Source organism: Neopsephotus bourkii, unplaced genomic scaffold (assembly GCF_033783945.1).
Source record: "Neopsephotus bourkii isolate Nb327-2 ecotype Australia unplaced genomic scaffold, CSIRO-AGI_Nbou_v1 NB_1630, whole genome shotgun sequence".
In the NCBI taxonomy this organism is placed as follows: Eukaryota; Metazoa; Chordata; class Aves; order Psittaciformes; family Psittacidae; genus Neopsephotus; species Neopsephotus bourkii.
In genome coordinates this window covers 3,321,740-3,342,334 of record NW_026902105.1, presented here as the reverse complement: position 1 = coordinate 3,342,334, position 20,595 = coordinate 3,321,740, and the positions used below count along the sequence as shown (strand labels likewise).

At 35.6% G+C, this 20,595-nt stretch overlaps 1 protein-coding gene across 50 annotated transcripts in view; it reads right to left on the bottom strand.

Annotated features, from left to right (window-relative positions):
* RIMS2 (regulating synaptic membrane exocytosis 2) overlaps window positions 1-20,595 on the bottom strand; it is a 448,541-nt gene that overhangs the window by 185,793 nt on the left and 242,153 nt on the right. For 34 of the 50 annotated variants that reach the window (XM_061373344.1, XM_061373350.1, XM_061373349.1 and 31 more), the window contains 5 exons: window positions 20,017-20,140; window positions 15,092-15,138; window positions 13,838-13,950; window positions 8,353-8,400; window positions 36-166 (listed from right to left, as the gene is read on the bottom strand). In XM_061373344.1, the coding sequence (XP_061229328.1) occupies window positions 36-166; window positions 8,353-8,400; window positions 13,838-13,950; window positions 15,092-15,138; window positions 20,017-20,140 (463 nt within the window). The remainder of the gene's footprint in view (window positions 1-35; window positions 167-8,352; window positions 8,401-13,837; window positions 13,951-15,091; window positions 15,139-20,016; window positions 20,141-20,595) is intronic. The other 16 variants (XM_061373311.1, XM_061373315.1, XM_061373342.1 and 13 more) reach the window with 1 other exon arrangement.

Below are 20,595 nucleotides of genomic sequence, written 5' to 3'. Positions count from 1 at the left end.
TTCCCAAATGCTTCTTGTCTTTGTGTTCACTCTACCTTCTGTCTGGAAGAAAGTAAATTTTAACATAAGGATTCCTTGGCCTCCCATCTTCCCTTGAAGGAAGATCCTTTGCTCCCAGTATTGTCACTATTAACTGATGACCGACCTTGTCATACCACAGTTTTATCTGTAATGAGAAAATATGAATTAATGAACTCATTTCAACAACAAATTATCATATCAATCCTTAAAATCAATTTTGCTCATAAGGTTCTATTTATATTGGTTACTTAAACAGAAAAGATCATGTTCTGCTCTGTATTTATAATAAACCATACAAATAAATTAATACTATAGTAGCTTCAGTATGTACCAGGAGTGGCTATTTTAAAAAAAAAATCCCTGTACAATAAGTACAGTATTTCATACTAATTGTTTTTCACGATGGTTAGGATTATTCTCTCTTGGCAATGATACTGTACTACCTGCATTACTGATATATGATATTCATATATATACATTTCTAAGAAGTTTATGCACAATGAGTTAATTAATTTTTCATGTCCTGTTGTGCTGGAAAGACTATGGGATAAGACCATAAATATTTCAAAACTCTAAGCATTTTTCAAGATGCAAAAACTCATCCTGAAATTATAGAAGGTCTCCAGAAATTGTAAGAGAGCAAGGCCCAGTAGCCCAACACTCTTCACAGTCCAACTCAGCAACAACAAGGCAAAACCTACTCTTACTCGTCTGCAGAAATTATTATTAATCAGTATTAGACATGGTCTGCTATCCTGTTTAACTAGCTGCTATTTAGCTATTTCAGTTTGAATACCATAGCTGCAAACACATCATTCAAGGATAAGATACATCTATTTTAGAGCATGGAAGGGAGACATGGTGCAGTTAGGACCAAGGCCTTCCAAATAGCAAGGGAGTCACTACATAGTAGTACCAATGTAGTATTAATAACTACAGCTGACAGGGGAAGCTGTCTTCATGAGGAGCTTTCCATGACACAGGACAAATTAGGACATTTAGAGGAAACACTGTTCTTGACTGAATTTACAGGGATCAAAGAGGATAACGCCCAACTACATGACCAAGCAAAAAGTGGACTTTTAGGCATGAATACGCTGTGGCTAAGGTAAACAACGCCAAGGGGACAGTGCTCATCTTGCATCGCTTCAGAGGCAGGGTCTCCATCTGCTGTCATAGCTCTTCACCTTCAGCCTTTCAGTCACTTAAAGAAAGGTCTTGACAGAATTCTCAAGACTTCTGACCCACCAAGAGCGTGATTTCCCTAACACTTGAGTAAGTGAGATTACACTGACACACCAACTGAACCAATGGTGGCAGTGTACTTCTTCCTTCTGCATTACTTCAGATCTCACAACTCCTGTAGCCATCAGCCAGCAGTGTTTGAGTAGATACTAAAAAGGGGAGGATAACTGTTCTCTATTGTCCTGTCATTGACCCTACTACTGATTTTACAAGTTTCTGGTACCAATAGGTAAAGGGCTCTAAAGCAGAAAACTGTGTGAGAGAAATTACCTTTGATAAGATTTAAGAGAGTTCTAGATGCTGTTCCTACGTTTCTGCAAAGCAAGGGGCTTTGTCAGTGTTTTTTCTACACTGAGAATTTATCTGGACTACTAGGTATCTTCATCCAGCCACAGATCACAAGTAGCAAGCTTGGCACCAACTGTGTAAATCCAAAGCAGAGTTTTAATGATCTCTGAAAAGAGTCAACATAAATTTCTCTAACACTAAATGCACTCGGACACAAAAGGAAGGTCCCAGGGTTCCTTGGGAGTCCTTTGGCAAAGGACAGTCTTGGCTAATCCGACACTCCAGGGGTAGTAGCACTAAAGATAATATTCATCTGCTTTTTAGGAAAAATTATCCTTGCTTAAGCAAAAAGCAGCATATATGTGATTCAGATACTATTACAAACTATTACTAAGTGAAGATGAGATAATCAAGACATGGATGCCAAAAATATAACCATAAATATGCATTCATATCCAAGCTAAGTATTTCTTCACTATATTTTGTTTGAGACTGAATTTTTGCAGGAAAACTTCACTAAAAATATTTGAGAATTACTCTAAGCAAAAGGTTAAATCATGTGACACCATTTCTTTGAGATGCTCTAACACCTGTGGTTTAGAACAAGAACTCAAATTCGCGATGACTTACACCTTCTACTTTTCTCTTGGAACTGCAAAAAAAGAAAAAAAGAAAAAAAAGGAAAAACTTCTGCATAATGCACATATTTTCTCTGTAATTCAGCTTGTTACAGGATAGGTCAGGAGGCAGAATCATGAGCAGAAGGTCAATTCTCTTGTGGGTTCACACTGCTAGCACTCCAATATATACAGCACATGCACTTGTAACACATGAATTCATTTGACTTGGATGCAAAGAGAAGAAAGAAAAACTGGAAGTGAGAGAATGGACAAAGAACCCGATGGAGGTGGAGGATTGGACTGCATTCTCATGGTGTCAGAAGAAGAGAGAAGGAACAAATCAGAAACTCCTTCAGAATTACTGGATAAGTAATGGATACAGGATGCTTCTTGGTCAAACACTGGAAGATCAGACCACTAATGTCAGGGACCACAGGAGGACAGAGGGGAAAACCCAGACTGAATGAGAAATGGAATGAGGCGACAAAAGAAACAGCCATTCTGTAACTGGTACAAAATAACATTGCACAGAGAGATTAGGATGAAATAAAATCTGACAAGAAGTCAAGGTGGAAAATCAGAGAGGAAAATGAGAAACAAGGCTCTTAACTAGCATACTGAACATGGAAAATGAGTTTGGGAATAGGACTGATCTAATTCTGACTCTCCTGTGCACAAGTACCATGACAATATTCAGATGGTATCGAATTTTCCTACAAGAACCTTTTCTATTCACAGAGAAATAAAAAGGCCAGCCATTAAGACAGCCAGGTGCAGTCCAAGAGAACTAGATTCCATCCCTTCCCCTTTCCCAGAGGCCTTGTGTATCAAGGCACAGATCCCTTGAAACATTTTTTAAAGTATTTACAAATTGCATGTTCTTCATTTTCTGGGAGTCTGGCATGAGATCCTGGAGCCTGATTTGTAGTGTAAAGTATTGGAATTGAAGTCTGTGGAGTGTATTACAACTGGACAGAACCTGGTTGTCTCAGACTCTGATCATAGTTTCTCAATTCTTAATCAATAAATGCAGGACAATCCTACTACACTTACAGAATACCATACATATTCTACGTGTAAAATGAATATGGGATAGCACACGTATAACTGAAAAGTTGATGAGGAAATTATTTTTTTCTTTTATAGCTTTCTTGAGTTTTATGAGAAATGATTCCTAACATAAAAAAGTGAACACTGAATTATTCAATCCATAGCGTGTACATTCCACAAGAATGTACAGATGTGATGCTCAACACTGAAAGACTTAAGTAGCTGCCTAACAGCAGTATTTACAAACCCTCCATTCAGCAGGTTTTCCACACATGCAGGCATTGGCACTTTTAAAATCTTACAACATCTAAGAAACTGTGATCTAAATGAAGGGAAGGGAAAGTGATCATTTCAACACTTAAAACACACCACAGAAAAACCATGCTAGCTGTTGATAATGTGGGAGCTGACACCTGTAAAAAAAATTCTTGAATGGGACTTTGTCTACCTAGGTAGACTTAGGATGTAGAAACCTAGAATTCACATAAGAAGTGATCCTGAATGGTTTCTTTTCACTTAGTGTTGAAGTCCTGGAAACTTAATTACTACACATACACTCATATACTTTCCTTCCCTAGCCAGATGTGAATATAATTCTTGACAAAATTTCTGTTGTAACCTACATTCAGGCAAACAGGCATCTAAATTCAGCATATCCTGAAACTGTGAGGCGGTCTTCTACCTGTAAAGTGGTGCATCTGTTGCACTCCTTGAGACAGGCTTCCAGGTAAGACTACCTGCCATGTAGAGAGCAAGACTAAAGAGCTCTTTGGCAGTCCGGTGATGAGGGTAGTCATCAGGGGGAAAAGAGATGAGGGTCTGGTCACAGCTTCATAGGATTCTTTCAGTTTTTAAACAAGAGTGGTCAAATACAAGATCAATATATATTCTGCATAACCGGTCTGCAATCTGCTACACCAAAATTAAGCTTTCTTTGCTATCACCTCACACGCACATTCCCAGCCACACAGTATTTCAGCTTCAAATGAGAATTCATACTCCAGAAAAGAAAGGGATGTACAACAGCTTGATTATAAAGGCACTTTTCTGAGAGACCGGCTCTAATTCTTCAGTCTAAACAGGGCTTAAATCGCAAATGTCTTATTTCTGGAATGAGCCTCCTATACATAGAAAGGTATATAAAAGCTGACTGCTGGTGTTGCATTCTGAGAAATGAGGATACAAGTGTCTAGTATTCCTGTTTGGTCCTCTGTGGCATCAGAAAAGCACTGTTCCCTCTGGAGAGCCAACTAACCCTGTGGAATAACCTAAGTTTAAAATAGAGTTAATGGGGTGTCCTTTATTTGGGCTGGATAACTCACTACAGATATTAAGGTACTTAGTTCTTCCCTCCAACTATACAAATCTAAGCTCCTCCCCAAGGCACCTCAGACTTATTTGAAGCTAGCATAAGTTATATGAATTTAGAACATAATTTCAGCTCACTAGATTTCATTCTTTTTCTTTTCTATCTCAACAAGAAATTTTATTCAAAGATCTGATTGAGGTCAGAGTTCTAGAAAAGAAGTAACCATGTGATTAGGACCCATACTCTAATACATATTCATAAGCAAAATCAGTTAAGAAAATCTAGATAATAAAATTGCTACTTGATATATTCTAACGAATACTTGACTGCTTAACTATGCAATCCTAATGTGTTTTGTGTACAGCACATAAAGGCACACCATAACTGAAGTGATAACTTAAGATTTAAAACAGAATATTTGAACATTATAATTCTATGCTACATTTTACTCTTTATTTGTTATATAAGGGTTACTTCACATATCATGGAAAAGAGATAAAACTTGTGCCACTGGGAGAGACTGCTTGCCCTGCAGCCTGATTTCTACCACCACAGCTTACCCAAACATCACTAGGTTTGAAAGACAGCTAGCCAGGCATATTTGTTCCTCTGTTGTTCGTTATAATTTTTCAAGTAACCTACACAGCTGTTTATTAGTGCAGCATTTTGAAACTGAGATACTATTTTTCTTTCTTGCATTTTTCTGAACCTGAACAGAGTATGTTGTATCAGATCAGCAGGATCTGTTGTTGAAAATAAAATATTATCTCAGGTGATTCTAAAAAATGCTTACATCAATTATTTTATTTGGACTTAAGTTGATGTAGATGCAGACACTGCCCTGAGCTGGTAAAGTCTTGGGTGTAGCTGAGGTGAGCTTTGGATGTTGCTAAACATACCTTTAACACATTCCAGCTACTGAAGGTTGTTAAGCCAAACTATCATTGATGTCTGCTTCAGTTGCTGTCTGATATGTTGGAAAAAATACAAAAAAAAAGGCTGTCAAACTGTAGAGCCTCGAGGATATGAAGGCCAGAAAACTATTTAGGCTGCCCTAATCTAGATTTCTTTTGAAAATTTCTGGTTTAGTGGCTTCTTGATTTCAGTAATGCCAAGTAGATGCATGCATATATTTTTATACATAATCAAATATATTGTTGTTTTGTATTAAAGCAAAAAGAATGTCTGAAATTTTTGAACTCAGAAAAAAACCCAGTGGTTTCATGGCAAATCTGGCTCAAAAGGAGGCCACACCAAGTAAACAAAAGAGACTTTATGGAAAACACAAATTTAAGAACAGCTCATTCCCTACACAGATATCGCAAAGCCTCGTGTTCTGAATTAGAAAATTGCTGGTATGCTAAACTGAATCCAAAAGTTCAGGAAACAAATTCACACTTTCCCAAGCAATGCAGAATGCAGAATTAGTAAAAGTTCAGGAGAAGGGTGCATGGTAGGGGAAAAAGGAAATTGAGCAGGTTTCTTCCCAATAAATGTGTTTCAAATTATCCAGTGATACAAGAGCTAGAAAATGAATGGAATGACATTGAGAGAAGTGCGGAAGAGGAACTTGTGCCAGAATGTGGGACATTTATCACCAGGATCAGTTTCAGACTAACAAGTAAAGAAGATGCAAGCAAGACTACAGATGTGCATTTCCTGTTGAGAGCAATGAGACAAATAAGTATAAAGGATGTTCAGGGATCCTCATTCTTGTAGGGAATTCTACAGATGCAGCTACACCACAGCCCACAATGTAATGTATACTTCCTGACAACCATAAACCAGAGCTCAGCGCTCTGAGTTAGCCAATTTCCCATGCCAAGAAGTACCCAGAATTCTGCACAGCTGTTGCACTGCTTCAAATACCCTTGTTCAAGAATCACTGGAGAATCTGTTCTCTGCAGCCTGCACTGTAAACGTATCTTAAATTAATCCATTTTTAACTATCAACCATCCCTACTAAAAGTGAGCAGATGTTGGACTTCTTGTTTCAGTCTTGTTAAGGATGCTGCCAAGCTCCTAAGTTTGAATTCTTCTGGAACTCCTGTCACAAACTTTATGTTTAGCTTTGACCATTATGGAACTCTGCAAAAACCTATCAGAGAGGTCCACAGGCGTTGTGCAGAAACAAAACTGGGGCTAAAGACAATTTGTATCTACAGCACCAAAAATAATCCAGCCAGAGGTGAGAGAACAAGCCTCATACACTTTCACCTCTTGGCGGATATTCCCTATCAAATATTACACTTGGTTTATTTCCTTAAATGACTACCATAATAATTTGATCAAAGTAATTTTATTTTTTTAAATTATAAGAGAGTAGCTTAAGTAGACGTGATTTTTTTAATGTCTATCTCTTTATTTTATATAATGTGATTAAAAAAAGGAACTGCTACAGGTTAATTCTACATTATGGTATTTCATGAAACATTCAGGTTTCAGGCAGACATTTCCTTTTTAAATTGAACAATTAATTTTCATATAAATTCTTAATTTATTTTGCACATATCTAAAAATAAATTAGATATTAAAAGACTACTTATGTTATTTACCTTTATGAACTACTTAGCAACTTGTGATTGAATTCATATCCCTCTTTGATTTCATTACCATTTACAAAAGCCAAATTTCTTAATCATGCTAAAACATGTTTTAAATTTTTAATACAAAGCCAGTTTATGTCAGTAGTACAAAATAAGGCATTAACCTAAAATAATACTATCAAGATATGACCTTATTAATCTCAATCTTTTTCTTAGAATTTTTTATTTTTAATTTACATTTAAGCAGAAAGGGCTACTTTCAGGAAATAATATATTGTGAAAAAAAAATTGTACTTTATCAAATATGAGTCATAACTAAACCACCTTCTACAGTCTTATTTAGAATTCCTTTATAAATATATATATGATATCCTTTTCCATTTCAATATGAAATTTAGTCATCTCATTCTGATCATTTAGCTCATCCTTTACATCTTCCTTGAGCAAGTCATCAAAGAAGAGAAACATTTATACAGCTCCCACACAAAATATTAACATCTCCATAAAGGCATTTTGAAAGAAAAGCAGATAATATTCTATTTACAAAAAACTGAAAAACATGCAGCAGCAAAGCAAGATAAGCATTGTAACATATTAGTAAAACCTACTTCAGCATTAATCTACAGTACCTTAGGAGTTTCCTAATAAAGAAAGGCAAACAACTTGTACCTAAGTAGAATACCAAAGCTAAATAAATTCAGTAATACAATGGGAGAACTTTTTATTGTTTAGTAAAGTTTTTATTATTTTGATCTAACTTTAGTAAATTCAAGACCCAAGTTTCATACACAATAAATCTGTTTCCTTTAACAAGGTACAAATTTTTTGCCTGTCTTTCACTCAAGGCGCTACTATTACTTGGAAAATGCAAAAAAAGATGTGTTAAGTAATGGCAATGAATGATTTAAAGAGACATTCATCTTTATATAATGAAGTCAAGCACAAAATTACTTATTTCTTAAACAGTACATACATTTTGTATGTGGGATGCATAGCTATCATCACTATTGAAACCTGTACGAGTTTACTACTGGGTAAACAGCAAACAAAAACTAGTTGTCTCTTTAAATTTTAATTTAATATTTTAAACTCCATGCATAATTTTACAAGCTGCTCACAAGATGACATGAAACTTGTTAATATGGTTTAAAGCACCAAACTGAAAATATGGGAAAACGGACTATAAGGTAACGTTTTCCTACTATGCATTTTCCAGAACAAACAAAAGAAAAACCCACAACTTTAGGTTCTGTCAGGCAGACGAAGTCTTTACCTGAACCCTAGGAACAAAAGGCGTTGTTCTTCTACTAAGGCTTTGGCTCTGGTAAGCAAAATTAAAGAAAAAGCAATAAAACAAAACCAAAAAGGACAACACGCTGGAAACTAAAAGACCAAAAGTAAAAACAAAGACACACAACTATTACTTTAAACACAGCTTTACACCAACAACATATTTATATAACACAAAGTATTTTAATGCAATGCATAAATAAAATCTGCAGATATGTTACCAAGTCATATCAAAACCCTGTGACGGAAATTGTGGCCCTAGGGAAGTCAGCAAGAATTTTGCCACTGATTTCCCAGAAGCAAGGATTTCTCTTTGCAGATCTACAGATAACATTTACAGTAGATTAAAAAATAACATTAACAAAAGGAGCAGGTCAGCAAAGTGTGATTTAAAAGTGGGGAAGCAAAAATAAGTTCAGCTAGATCATCTCTTTTAGAAAGATTATAGATGCATATTCAGAGCCAGAATCAAGTACATTTCTAACATTGTCAGGTTTGCTTGCTTTCTAGAGTAAAGCAAGTAAAGTAAAAGGTTTTCTCTTTTATGCTATTTTAAGGGGCATTTCTGTAAAAAGCCCTCCTAAATATTTTTTTTAAAGATTCAAAGAAAGTTAGTGCTATCTGGTATTAGCATTACATGGGTGAAGGTATAATCAATGTCTTTCAATTCTCTAGCAATAATGACAGAAATGACGTATGGTATATACAGAAAACCCTAGCATGAAATGGGATCTAGAGCATTTAGCAAACTTAGTAGCTGCATTGCACACATAGATGCATTTATAACTTGGTTTTTTGTTATGTAACACTTTATCCCAGACAACATACAGCCTTCTGGCTTCCAGTGGCTACATCAAGATTACAACAGTACAGGAAACTCTCCTAAATTCCTGGACTATCTACAAACTCTAATCAACCATTCTCCATCTTCACCTCAGGTAAACAACAAATGGAGTGGCACAGAAAGGATATAGAGTCTAGGGAATGCATAGGAATTTGGCCTGACCAGGGAGGCTGGACTAGGTGACCCCTGGTGGTCCTTCCAGCCTCCACCATTCTGTGATCCTCAGAGTGCTAGTGAGTGGGGGGAGTAGGTCACAAAAATTGCAGCAGTCTGACAGATTTGAATCTGATTTTCTTCCCTGCTCTGTTTTCCTGAGTTTATTGATCTATTTTGAAGTGATGGAAAGATGCTACTACTCAGTAGTCCCTTCCATAAGAAATGTACCCAAATTATGGGTCTAGGCAGTGTGACAATCCTTCTGCCACCCTCCTCGCTTACTTGGCTTGCATAGATGCTGGAGAAACCTGTTCCATAAAATGTGTGAAGTAGATCTTTAGCTTGCTTCTCCTCCATATTACAAGAGAAATACAGATACCCCATAATATCACAGTCCTAAAAGGTATAGAAACTCTCCCATCGTGCCTCAAGGACTCTCACCTGCCATATTCTGCCTTGGAAAATGGAAGGCAATAAGCACATTATGTGTCCTACCTAAAAATTTTCCAGGGTTTGTTGATAGGGCAATAGAAATTTACTTGTGTAGAGGTACAAAGGGTCAAAAAGAAAGGGGAAAAGGAAAAGGCAAAAGGGGGAAAGGAAGCACATCTCATACTCAACCTAATCCCCCCAATATGCCAATATGTCCTTTGCAATGTACAATATCTGCTTCATAATATGCTACATATATTACAACTATAATTAATCAACCTCTATTTTTATTGTTTTATAAACTGAGTATGTATGTTTAAGTGGTCCTGTGGTTCAGCTGTGCAAGGAAATAGATTAATTTTATAAATTCCATTCCTTTTCTGTTAGAATTTCCAGCAGTACAAAAAAGAAAAATCGTAGCTTTATACCTGTATCCATTTACGTGGTCTTGTAGTCATCAGTCTCTAAACCTAACTATTGCAAAAGCATTCCAAGTTATACCTTTCATGCAGTACTGAAAAAGTAGCCAGAATGCAGTAATGAAGCAAAGAGCACCAACACACAAAGGATACTGACTTTTTCAAAATGGTATTAAAGGAAAAACAAATCAGTGGAAAATCACAGAAAGAGGAACCAGTCAAAGCAAATAATGAAGCAATAATTGCAGTAACAGTCACATACTCCCCTGAAAGAACAGTGTGAATCAAAAATGCTACAAATTCTACAGAATACAGATAATATATAAAACATATATATATAACTATAAGACAATAGTTTGCCATAGCTGCATGTATTTTTTTTCAATCAAATACATATTGGGTTAATGGAAAGGAGATTTCCTAGCTATGTGATATGGTTTGCTTCATGGGAAATCCTACTAGCCAGTTGTGGAGTGCCACTGTAGCCTCAAGGGGAATAAACAGGTAGACCAATGTCAATAAGGAAAACACAGAAGACTTGAAGAGATACATATCCCTGAATTATAGAGGGGCATCACTGCAGCTAAACTGGCTAAAAACATGCTGAACATAAAGAAATACATTCTGAAATACTATTAATGTTAAAACCCTTGAAGGATCTGTAGCACTGTCTGCATATATGCAACTATTTAGTCAAATACTTTAGACCTTCATCTGAACTGTAGGTACCTCTACTCCTGCCCACAGCTCTTGGATTTCACAGCCCACTAACCACATTTGCCCTAACAGCAGCCCACCAGGACTACATGGAATTAAACAGAAGTTCAGAAAATACAGAAAACACTTCCAAAATCTTGCCTACCATTCCTTCCTTCAAATTCATCACACATGTCTGAATTCAGCTACCATCACCCAGAATATGAGCTGACCTCCCACTTCCACACAGAACAGCATTCTGTCCCCATCTACTGCCAGGGCTCTTCAGTTATTCTCCTGCTAGGCATTCACCATAAAGAGCACATCCCTAATAAATTTGGAATTTAGTATTTCCTTTAATTTCCATCATACTCAGCTATTCAGAATGAATGAGTGTTCCATCAACTGTTCTGTCAGAAAAAAAGCTGATTTAAAAAAATGGAAAATCAAGATACTGAAAATTGCCCATTCTGTAGTGTTGAAATTGAAATATATTTTTGAACAGGGGAGATTTTTAAAATTCAATCTTCCTCTCTTACTTCAGCTTTGCTAAAGGTCCAAAATTAGATCTCATAGTCCATTCAAATTTTTCAAAACATCTCCAGCCCTACAAAGAGCTGTTTTTTTTCACTCTTACAAAGTTTCAAAATTGCTTGAAGTCATAAAATAACAAATCAAGATTTTAAAAAATGAAGGAAAAAATAGTCATTGCACTACCTCTAGACACGAGTGCCTAAATTTTGAAAGTAAAAAAATTTGTGATTTTTTAAACAAACTTGAAATATCAGATCAAAAAGGAAAAGAAAAAATGTTCCTGTTGAATACTTCAGTTCTCTTAAAATCTTGAAAATATATTTTAGTCAAGGCATTTCAATGTGCCCAGCTAGGTGCTACATTACTATCTATCCACACCATGTTCAGAGATTCTGCTAAGCCACCCTTCCTCACAAAGCAAACACTTTAGTACTAGCCTCACAAAGCTTTGAGCCAACAGCAGCAGGAGCTAGGTTGTTCCATTAAGGTGATTAACATGAGATACAGCTATTTACAACTTCTCTTTAGCTGGTGAAGTAAGATAAGCATTCAAACCTTCAAACTGTCTACTAATGTTAGGTGTCAACACTGAGACAGTGGGACTTTAGAGAGTTACTGAGTATTTCTGACATCAGTGTCACTCGACTGAAGCTGTGTGTTCTTGGGGATCAGCTGCTCTCTGAAGGAAATAAGGATACTGTGTAGTAGGGAGTACTGGGTAATTGCAAACAGTACACAAGGAAGTACAAAGAGGACAAACACAGGAAAGATCTTTAACTGTCTTCTGACATTTTGTTTCCTTAAATGAAAAGAAGTGTTATAAATTTATTACTAAAGGCATTTATATCTTGAAACAAGCAAAAAGAAAAGCAATTCAAAATAGGAATGATGCCTTCTTGAGTTAAGCACTGAATTTATATGCCGTTCTAAGATATAAAACCTTGTGAATTCCATTGTGAGAACATACCTCCAAATCTCCTGATACTATTCTAACACACTTCAAACTGCAATATTCAATCAAACCACAAAATCAACAGACTTACTGACTTTACTAATAAATCCTCAACTCGCAAAGATTTTGTTTCTGAACCTGAGAAAGTGAGGAAGTCAGTTCTGTGTGGTTCTTATTCGTACCATCATTCCACAGTCCTTGCGCATTGGGTGTCTGAGCAGCTAACTACAGACCTGGAATTTCATGGTTGGAGCTAGGAACCAAAAATTTTTGTTAGCCTAGTTTTTTATGATATTTAGCCAAACGAGATTTCTTTCCCTCACTTCCACTATCAACAATTTTCGCTGCATTGAAAAACTAGATTGATTTTTAGAAACCTTGGTCAGTGTATTTTGACAGTTCATGTTCTCTTGTAATTGCATTTTGTGCAAAGAACTCTGCACTCTACAGTCAAGATTTCTAGTTTTTCATTTATCCAAAGGACTGAGTCTTTCAAAGTAGTTAAGTAAAATAGTTACAGAAAATTCAAAATTATATACTGTAGATGGCTGGGCTGATGAGCAAAACAAATAATGTCTCATGCATTGCAAAATGGAGCCAACATGGCTGCTGAATTGAAAATGACCCATTTCTTCCTCTCCTCTATCAATACCATAAACCGTTTCTGTAAGACCTTTAAACAGTCTGCTTAGATTTTATGCATATTTTAATGTAGCACTCAACCAACTTGGAAGAAATATGAAAGTGACATTTTTAAACATGTTTAGTACCAGCTTTACACTGCTTCTACTCCATTTTCCTCTCCTTTTCAACATGTACCAGGCCACAACTGAGCACTTTTGAAAAATCACACTTTGGAATTGTCAATGACACAGAAAAGTGTACAAAACTTCACTTTAGTACAAAAAATTACCATTTTCAAGAAAACATTCATGTAATGTACTTTGTTCTCAATACAAGTGAAGAACAAAAGTGAGTAACACTGGTACAAAGAATACAACCAAAGTAACGTTAGTAAAAAAACAAAGAAAGATCTGGGAAAGGTATATATGAAAGCTAAGGCATAAGAAATAAGCAATATTAATGTCCAAGCACACAGGTAATAAAATCTACCAACTGTTCATGTAAGTATTACAGTTGAAAAAGTATATACACTCAACGCCACAAATGTAACTGGAGGCCACAATGAGACCTTTCTGAAAATTTGACTCTACCAGTCTACCTTAGTAAAAAAATATACATACATATACATCTCAAATTCAACATGTATAAAATTTCCAAAAATTAATAAAATAGAATGCCCTTATGAAACTATGACCCTGTCAACTCTGAGATAAAAAAAATTAGCTACTTTAACAAGAAACCTGCACTCTGCAGTGAGAGTTGTATATACTGCAAAAAGCACAACAGTAATATCAATGAAATGTTTACATACTGAAAGTTGTCCAGACAAGAACTGTGGAACATCCCTTAACATGCCAGGACTCATAGGAGAAGTCACTGAAATAGAAGGTCGGTCCATTTTTTGAGATTCAAATGAACTAGAACCTGTAATCATAAATAAAATACTACATAAATAGTAGCACTTATCAATTTTCCACAACACGTTCTAAATAAAAATTGTAGAAATACAACCCAACATACAATAAGGCTTTGAGAAATGTAAATTTTTCATCTATTTAAAATTATCAAATAATGATACTAAATCTTTTGCTGCTCACATGCAATGAAAAGCTTTTATTTATAGAGTAAGAAAAAGCTTAGTCAGATAATTCTGACCACAATCATGTCAGTAAGTTAAAGGCCCAAAATTCCTACATAGTAAAGTAAATACTTAACTGTGGTCAAAAGAATTTAGTCTTATTTTGTACAGTCAGACAAATTTTTAATTAGTTTTTTACAAAGAACATCAAGATGCATGTAATGAGTTTTGTGCATTTTGTTTTCAAACCTACAAGGTTTGCAAAATGTCAGAGGACAAGTTTTGACATCTAAAACAGAGTAAAATTAAAGTATTTTTATAAATACAAAAGACAATCCACATTTCACAAAACATAAAAATGGATTTTAAGACTTGGCTGATCAGTGGAAAGTTTTGGAGTTTGTCATATTATTATAATCAAGTTTCTGCCACTGCATTTATTCATAGCTTCTATTATAAAAGAGTTCTAAAACAATGATAAAAAATAACTCCAGGCTGAAATCCATCATATCACATCAAGCCAAAGAACAAGTAATTTTCCTCACATGAAATACTGAGTTAGCCAATTTAAGGAGTGCTGAATGGTTCTGATAGAGTGGAAATATTCTGATTTCAAAATAGCTATCTCTCAGGTTGTAAATAAACAACATTTCATCACCATTTTTAGTTTACACGGTTCAATTGAGATGCAAAACAACAGGAAATGATAAAATATTATTAATGTTTCTGTATATTAGTTAGAATTATACTTTTCTTTTCAATAAAAAATAGCCTAAGCCTATAACCAAATGTCAAGCCTAAATCAAAATATCCTGACTTTTGATAGTTCATTATTAAACAGAGGTAGATAGATAATACAGTAAGATGACATACTGAGACAAATATGGACAAAGAGACAAAAGCTATACTGACTACAGATGACATTTTTCAATCTTTTTGTGCTTACATAAAAGAGAGAGATTTTCCTACCCCATAATTGAAACTTACTGGACTCCAGCTGTGCATGTGTGCTGTCAGGTATTCTGGGAATGTCCCTGAAATCAGGAAAATTAAGACAGGCTGATCCTTTATCTAACAAGCATATTCAAATTTCAGTTACACTATAACACTTTTCAAGTCAACATGGAATGCCTTGGGAAAGGTGTATGATCTGCTGGCTGTCTTCAGCCACAGGGAAGACTAATCTTTTATTCAGTATAAATAATTTCAGTGGCAAATTAAAGCCTATAGAGCAAGTGGTTTGGTGGATTCAGGAGAGAGTCTGCACAGTCACAAATAAAACAGCTCAGTAAATAAAAAAAGAACAATCTCAGAGTTAACAGTAGACTAAAACTGTGAGGAGTAAACTTTATGATGACATTATACATGAATTAAATTTACTGGACCCTTATTCAAACATATTAAAGTGCCAATAATGGCAATCCCAAGATGTCCTTTACTGTCCCTGAAACCCAAGTTTGGACAATCTTACCTTTTCCATGACTAAATAAAATGTCCAAGTTCATTTGGCAAAATTGTATACTTGCATATACATGAGATGTTTCAACACCTGTATTAAATCATGTCTACAGCTATGTAATTTTAAAGCACTCAGCTGCAATGACTAAGTAACTCATTATGCCCACCCACCTCTGAAAGGAACATTCTTCCTGTGAGGGGCAAACAGTACTGTATGCTAATAAAAACTATCAATATGCTAATAAATACTTTCAGAGGCATTTGAGCAAAACTGAGCAAAACCATGCAAAACGAAGAGCTTCAGCTCTGAGCCACAGCAAGAACAATATTTAAAATCATGATGCGTGTGGTTCAGTGCAGTCGGTTTCTACAGGCTTGCACTGGGTGCCAGGACCCATGTGCTGGCAGAGGGGACTGTGGGATGGCCTCTGTGAAAGGAGGATGGGCTGCTCCACGCTGTACACAGCCTGATACAGCCAGCACCAACGGACCCACCGCAGGAAACAGCTGAGCCCATCAGCAAAGGCGGTGGTGCCTCTGTAATAACATATTCAGGAAAGGGTTAAAAAAAAGTTGTGCAACAGCTGTGAGAGAGTAGAGTAAGAAAAAACAAACCCATGAAAGAAACATCCCTGCAGACACCAGGGTCAGAGAAGAAGTGGGAAGAGGGCTGACCACAAGCCCCATGCCCCATCCCCTTGGTGGAGCAGGGAGGTAGAAGAGCCAGGAACAAAGGAATGAATTTGAGCCTGGGAAGAAGGGAGGTAAAGGGAATGTGGGTTTATTTTTGTTTTATTTCTCACTATCCTATTCTCTTATTAATTCCTAATAAATTAAATTAATCCTCCCCAAGTTTGCCCATGCTGGTAGTTGCTGAGCGATCTCCTCATCCTTATCTTGACCCACGAGCTTTCCTGTCTTATTTTCTCCCCCTCTCCTGCTGAGGAGGAGAAAAGAGAGAGTGGCTAGGTGGGCATTTAATAGCCAGACAAGGTCAACCCACTAGAAAGGTATATGAAAAGAAAGGAAAGGTTAAAAATGCTTCCCATGATATCTACTGTGTCATACAATGAAAAGAAAAAAATAATCTGTTCCTTTTTTGGTTTACCGTTTCCAAACATTTTTCAAAACTCGGCAGAAAGTTAGCTTTACTAAGCAGATTGAGGAACCTTTCCAAGTGAATTGATGCACAGTATCCAATATCTTAAATAAATCAGAGAGCATCAGTAAGCAAAACTTGTCAGAAAATTACAAGGGTTATTGAAGAAGTAAATATTCATTTGCATATTTGATGTCTACAGAATTTATAAAGGGACCCAATACTTGCCTATTACTTTACTCAGAAATACCCTCCTGCACCTAACTTGTAATTTCAGAAAGCTATTTCTATTGTGTGAGTTTGAGAAGAAAACCTTGAAAATATGGATCACTGTGAACAAATTGAATATGAGTTTTCTCTGGATATCTGAAACAATAAACCTGAAGGCTTTGAACACTATCATTTATGTTCCTAAGGCATGCATATCCCCTTACTTCATGGTAGTGGGACTGGTATTTCTTACAAGGAACTATCACTGAGATTAACAGGTATAGAAAAAGCAGAAGTAGTTTTAGGCATATCTTTGCTTTTTAAGATATGTCCCACTCCAAGAAGATTGCATCATTCTTTCCAAATTCAAAACTTAGTAACTATAAAAATAACGTGAATTTTAAAATTATTTCTGAGAATTAGAAAAGCAGAAAATAGGTAAGTTCCTGTGTATAAGAGACAGCCAGTTAACACAGAGCAGCAACTTGGCCACCAAGTTTTATTTTAAGATGGAAAAAGGGATAAATTGAAAGCCAAAATAGTATCATATTTTTTCTTAAGGAGCTTTCCATTTTATCTTCCTTTATCAGCTCAGCTAGTTATCTTCAGTTTTCATAGCAAGCAGCCAATAATAAAATGAAGGACTAATAATCATGCTTACTGAAATTTGGTTTTGTATTCAGAGTATCAGGATGTGACAATAGGTTCTCTTTGTCAACTAAGTTAATTACCAGTAGCTGTCAGATTTCCAGCATGAGTTAATGTGTTGCTATGCGACCATCGAGAGACTCTCTTTATAAGTAACAGGATATTCCTCAATGTGAAAGTGAAATCCTTCAAGTGGGCATCAATTATTCTAGTTAAAATAAATACCACTCCTGACATCTGGTAAATCTCAACTTTTAATGATTTTAAACACATTGAAACTTTATTCCCTGGGGCAGAACACAAACCTATGGTGTTATGTTCCCTTGGGCAAGCATAAGGTATTAATTTCTATAGTCCACTTAATTATAACCTGAAATCTAAACTGAGAAGATACTACAGAATTTCCAGTTCATCAGCTCAAATATCATTTTAAAAAAAGTAAAAACAATAAAAAAACCCTGAAGTTATGTCAATATCAAAATCCAAAGAATTATGTACATCTAACAAGAACCTAAAACCTTACCAATTTGCAGAAAGCATTCATTACAGATTACAGTTATAAACCCATTTAGATTAGTAATTTGCTTTTTGGAGGTGAAAACCCTCTCTGACATCTACTCCGAAAAGGCACTGTGAATGAAGTGTACAGAAAAACTTTTTTACCCCTGATCTGGCTCAGTTCTTCAGATCATGTGGCAAGCAGTTAATGCTGAAGAAGGCATCTTGAGAGCCCACTTCACTTTCTTTAAGGAATTTTAGATGAGCTGCTCTAGTGACAGCAAGTGGAGCACATAGTAACATAACAGAAGACATGATGATGAGGAAGGTAATCAACAGACAGTAAATATAAAAGCACAAGAAAGAATACAGGAGGTTTGCACATTGAAAAAAATGCAGAAGGAGAAAATAAATTGAGTATTTTCAAGACGTGAGCAGTTCCTTGAAACTTCTGCTATAAACTTCCGTTTGAGAGAAAATATGAAAGGTCTTACACCTTATGAAATGAATTTGGAACCTCTTTTTCTGAGAAAATATTCTTCTAGTAACATAGTCTGTCCCTTAGCATTCCTATTATACCTATAATTTCCAAGTTATGCAGAGGTTTTTAAGGATAGGACAGATGACACAGCCTTTGCACTAAAGGGGTTGTGATTCAATACGTATGTAGGAGATAACTTCTCATCTCACTAAAAAGATAAAGCAAATTTTGTTATTATCAAATTTGTTTAAAATTTTCAAACCAAATTAAGTTCCTGCACATTAAGGTCTGGATGTGTCCAACATGTTAAGTACTTATTACAGCTGAGCCGATAAATTATCCTCACTGAAATTCTGTTTTCATATTACATAGTTCTAGATTTTTTTATGTTTCTTAATTTTTACTTGTAATACTGCCAATGCTTTCTCATAAAAAGGTAAGATAATTGTGTGCACCTAATAAATATATTTATCGTGTTCATCTAATAAATATATTTATTAATATATAATCATGGAATCACAGAACAGCCCAGGTTGTAAGGGATCCTGAAAGACCATCTTGGTCCAACCTCACATGGAGAAGGCAGTCTAGATGATAATACCTAGAACCCTGTCCAGTTGTGCCATATACATCATAATAAATTCGGTGGGGGGAAAGAAAAAATTCTTAACAACTGTAAGCATCTTCAAATTCAGTGATAAGCATCCCCCTCTACACAGCTGTGGTGTGATTAGCTATGGAGCGTCTAACGGAGAAGTAAAAAATTGATGAATGTGACTGCAGGCTGTAGGAACTTGGAAGAAAAGAAATAGATGAAGAAGGGGAAGTATTCACAGTCACAAAACAACTATTGCTATGCAAGATTTTGAGATATAGGTCTGAAAGTTAAGAAAACAGGGCAATGTAAAGCACCAAAGAAAAGATTCTGCAGAGTGCTAGCTATTTATTCAGACATGTTCTGTATTAGATAACCTGCAGTAATTTAATAGATTTCATAGACGAAGCTGATGAGAATGTGGATTCAAGACTTTCCAAAGCATATTGATTATGTCATTAGCATACTGTATTTTGTGCAGTTTCTGCATTGCATACTCTCAATAAATTGAGTTCAGCACAATTCATAGACTAAACATAAACACATAATTTTATATATATTGTATAAAGATGGGAGTGGAGAAATAAAAATCAAGAGTCAAGAACTGCAACAATACAGAGTATAACAATTTCAGAGCAAATGTTGGCTTGATCACCAAGTAAACAACCGCAGAGGGGAACTTTCTTTTTTACCATATTGGCATACATTGCCTAGGACTTTCTTAGAGAACACAGAATTTCACACCAGCTCTTTTTAATTACTGTTGTGATCTATCATTCTAGCTATGCTTTTGGTTTACAGAATTTTGAAGACAGTTTTACTGTTTACAATTTTTATAAACCTGTTTGATATGCTTTGCCCTAAAAGTGAAATTTAGCAATATTTTTATCGTATTTAATACAAAAACTTATAAAATTACTTACCCTATTGGTCTTGAAACAACAAGCTCTACTTGTGGCTCAGGTTTGGATTCTAAAATGATGTTATACACCTCCTCAAAAGTGGCTCCTTGTAGTAGCCTTCCATTCCATTCTAATACTTCATCACCTATAATTTCAGTAATAACACTCTTCTTAGGAAGTCTGCTGTGCACTGCACTTACAATGACAATTTAAGCCATTCTACTCTCAAGTTTTCTGAACTGTGAAACCTGTGTTGGGACAAGTCTGGAGTCCTTTATACAGGAAAATCATGAGTATAAAAGGTTTTCAGCAGCTTAGCTTCAAATATGTAAAGTTCAGTGAAACAATAATATCACCACTAGGTGATATTATTGAGTCCCTATTGAGCAAGAGACAGCTCTTAGCTGCTTTGGCAGCTGTGGTTTACTAAAATCCCAACATGCTCTTTAGGAAACGCAGCTCTTTAAAACATCATATCTATCACATCATCTTACTATTTTGAAGATCCATTTAAATCTACAAGTTTAGTATTTAAAGTTCAGCTAGTTCTTATGTTAATAGCTAATATTTCTGACACGTTCTTCAATCTAGCTATCTATG